The 239-nt window shown below is 62.8% G+C and overlaps 1 protein-coding gene across 1 annotated transcript in view; it reads left to right on the top strand.

Annotated features, from left to right (window-relative positions):
* The window catches only part of SLC11A1 (solute carrier family 11 (proton-coupled divalent metal ion transporter), member 1), a gene marked incomplete at its 3' end in the record, with an annotated part of 6,260 nt that extends 6,026 nt beyond the window's left edge, over positions 1-234 (top strand). Inside the window, exon 14 of the mRNA XM_010023239.1 lies at positions 213-234. Coding sequence (XP_010021541.1) covers positions 213-234 — 22 coding nt within the window. The remainder of the gene's footprint in view (positions 1-212) is intronic.
* Between the last annotated feature and the right edge of the window lie 5 nt (positions 235-239).

The raw sequence follows: 239 nt of genomic DNA, 5'->3' as shown, positions 1-239 counted from the left end.
AGCATCCCCCTGGCACTGCCAACCCTGCATTTGGAGGGTGGGACATGCCCGGAGCCCCATTGCAGGGATGTAGTATCGCTGTGGGGTGCAGAGATGTCCCTCCCGGTTGGGGTCTTGCTCACCTACAAACCCAAGTCTCCCAGGCCGCTGTGCCTGGTGGCACATGGGGTGGGGGTTCTGGCCCAGCGCTGATGCTTGATCCCTGCCTGCAGCCTGGGGAAGGTGCTGATGACCCTCAT

Source organism: Nestor notabilis, unplaced genomic scaffold (assembly GCF_000696875.1).
Source record: "Nestor notabilis isolate BGI_N333 unplaced genomic scaffold, ASM69687v1 scaffold16481, whole genome shotgun sequence".
NCBI lineage: Eukaryota > Metazoa > Chordata > Aves > Psittaciformes > Psittacidae > Nestor > Nestor notabilis.
Note: the sequence above shows the minus strand (reverse complement) of the source record. Positions and strands in the feature narration are given on the sequence as shown.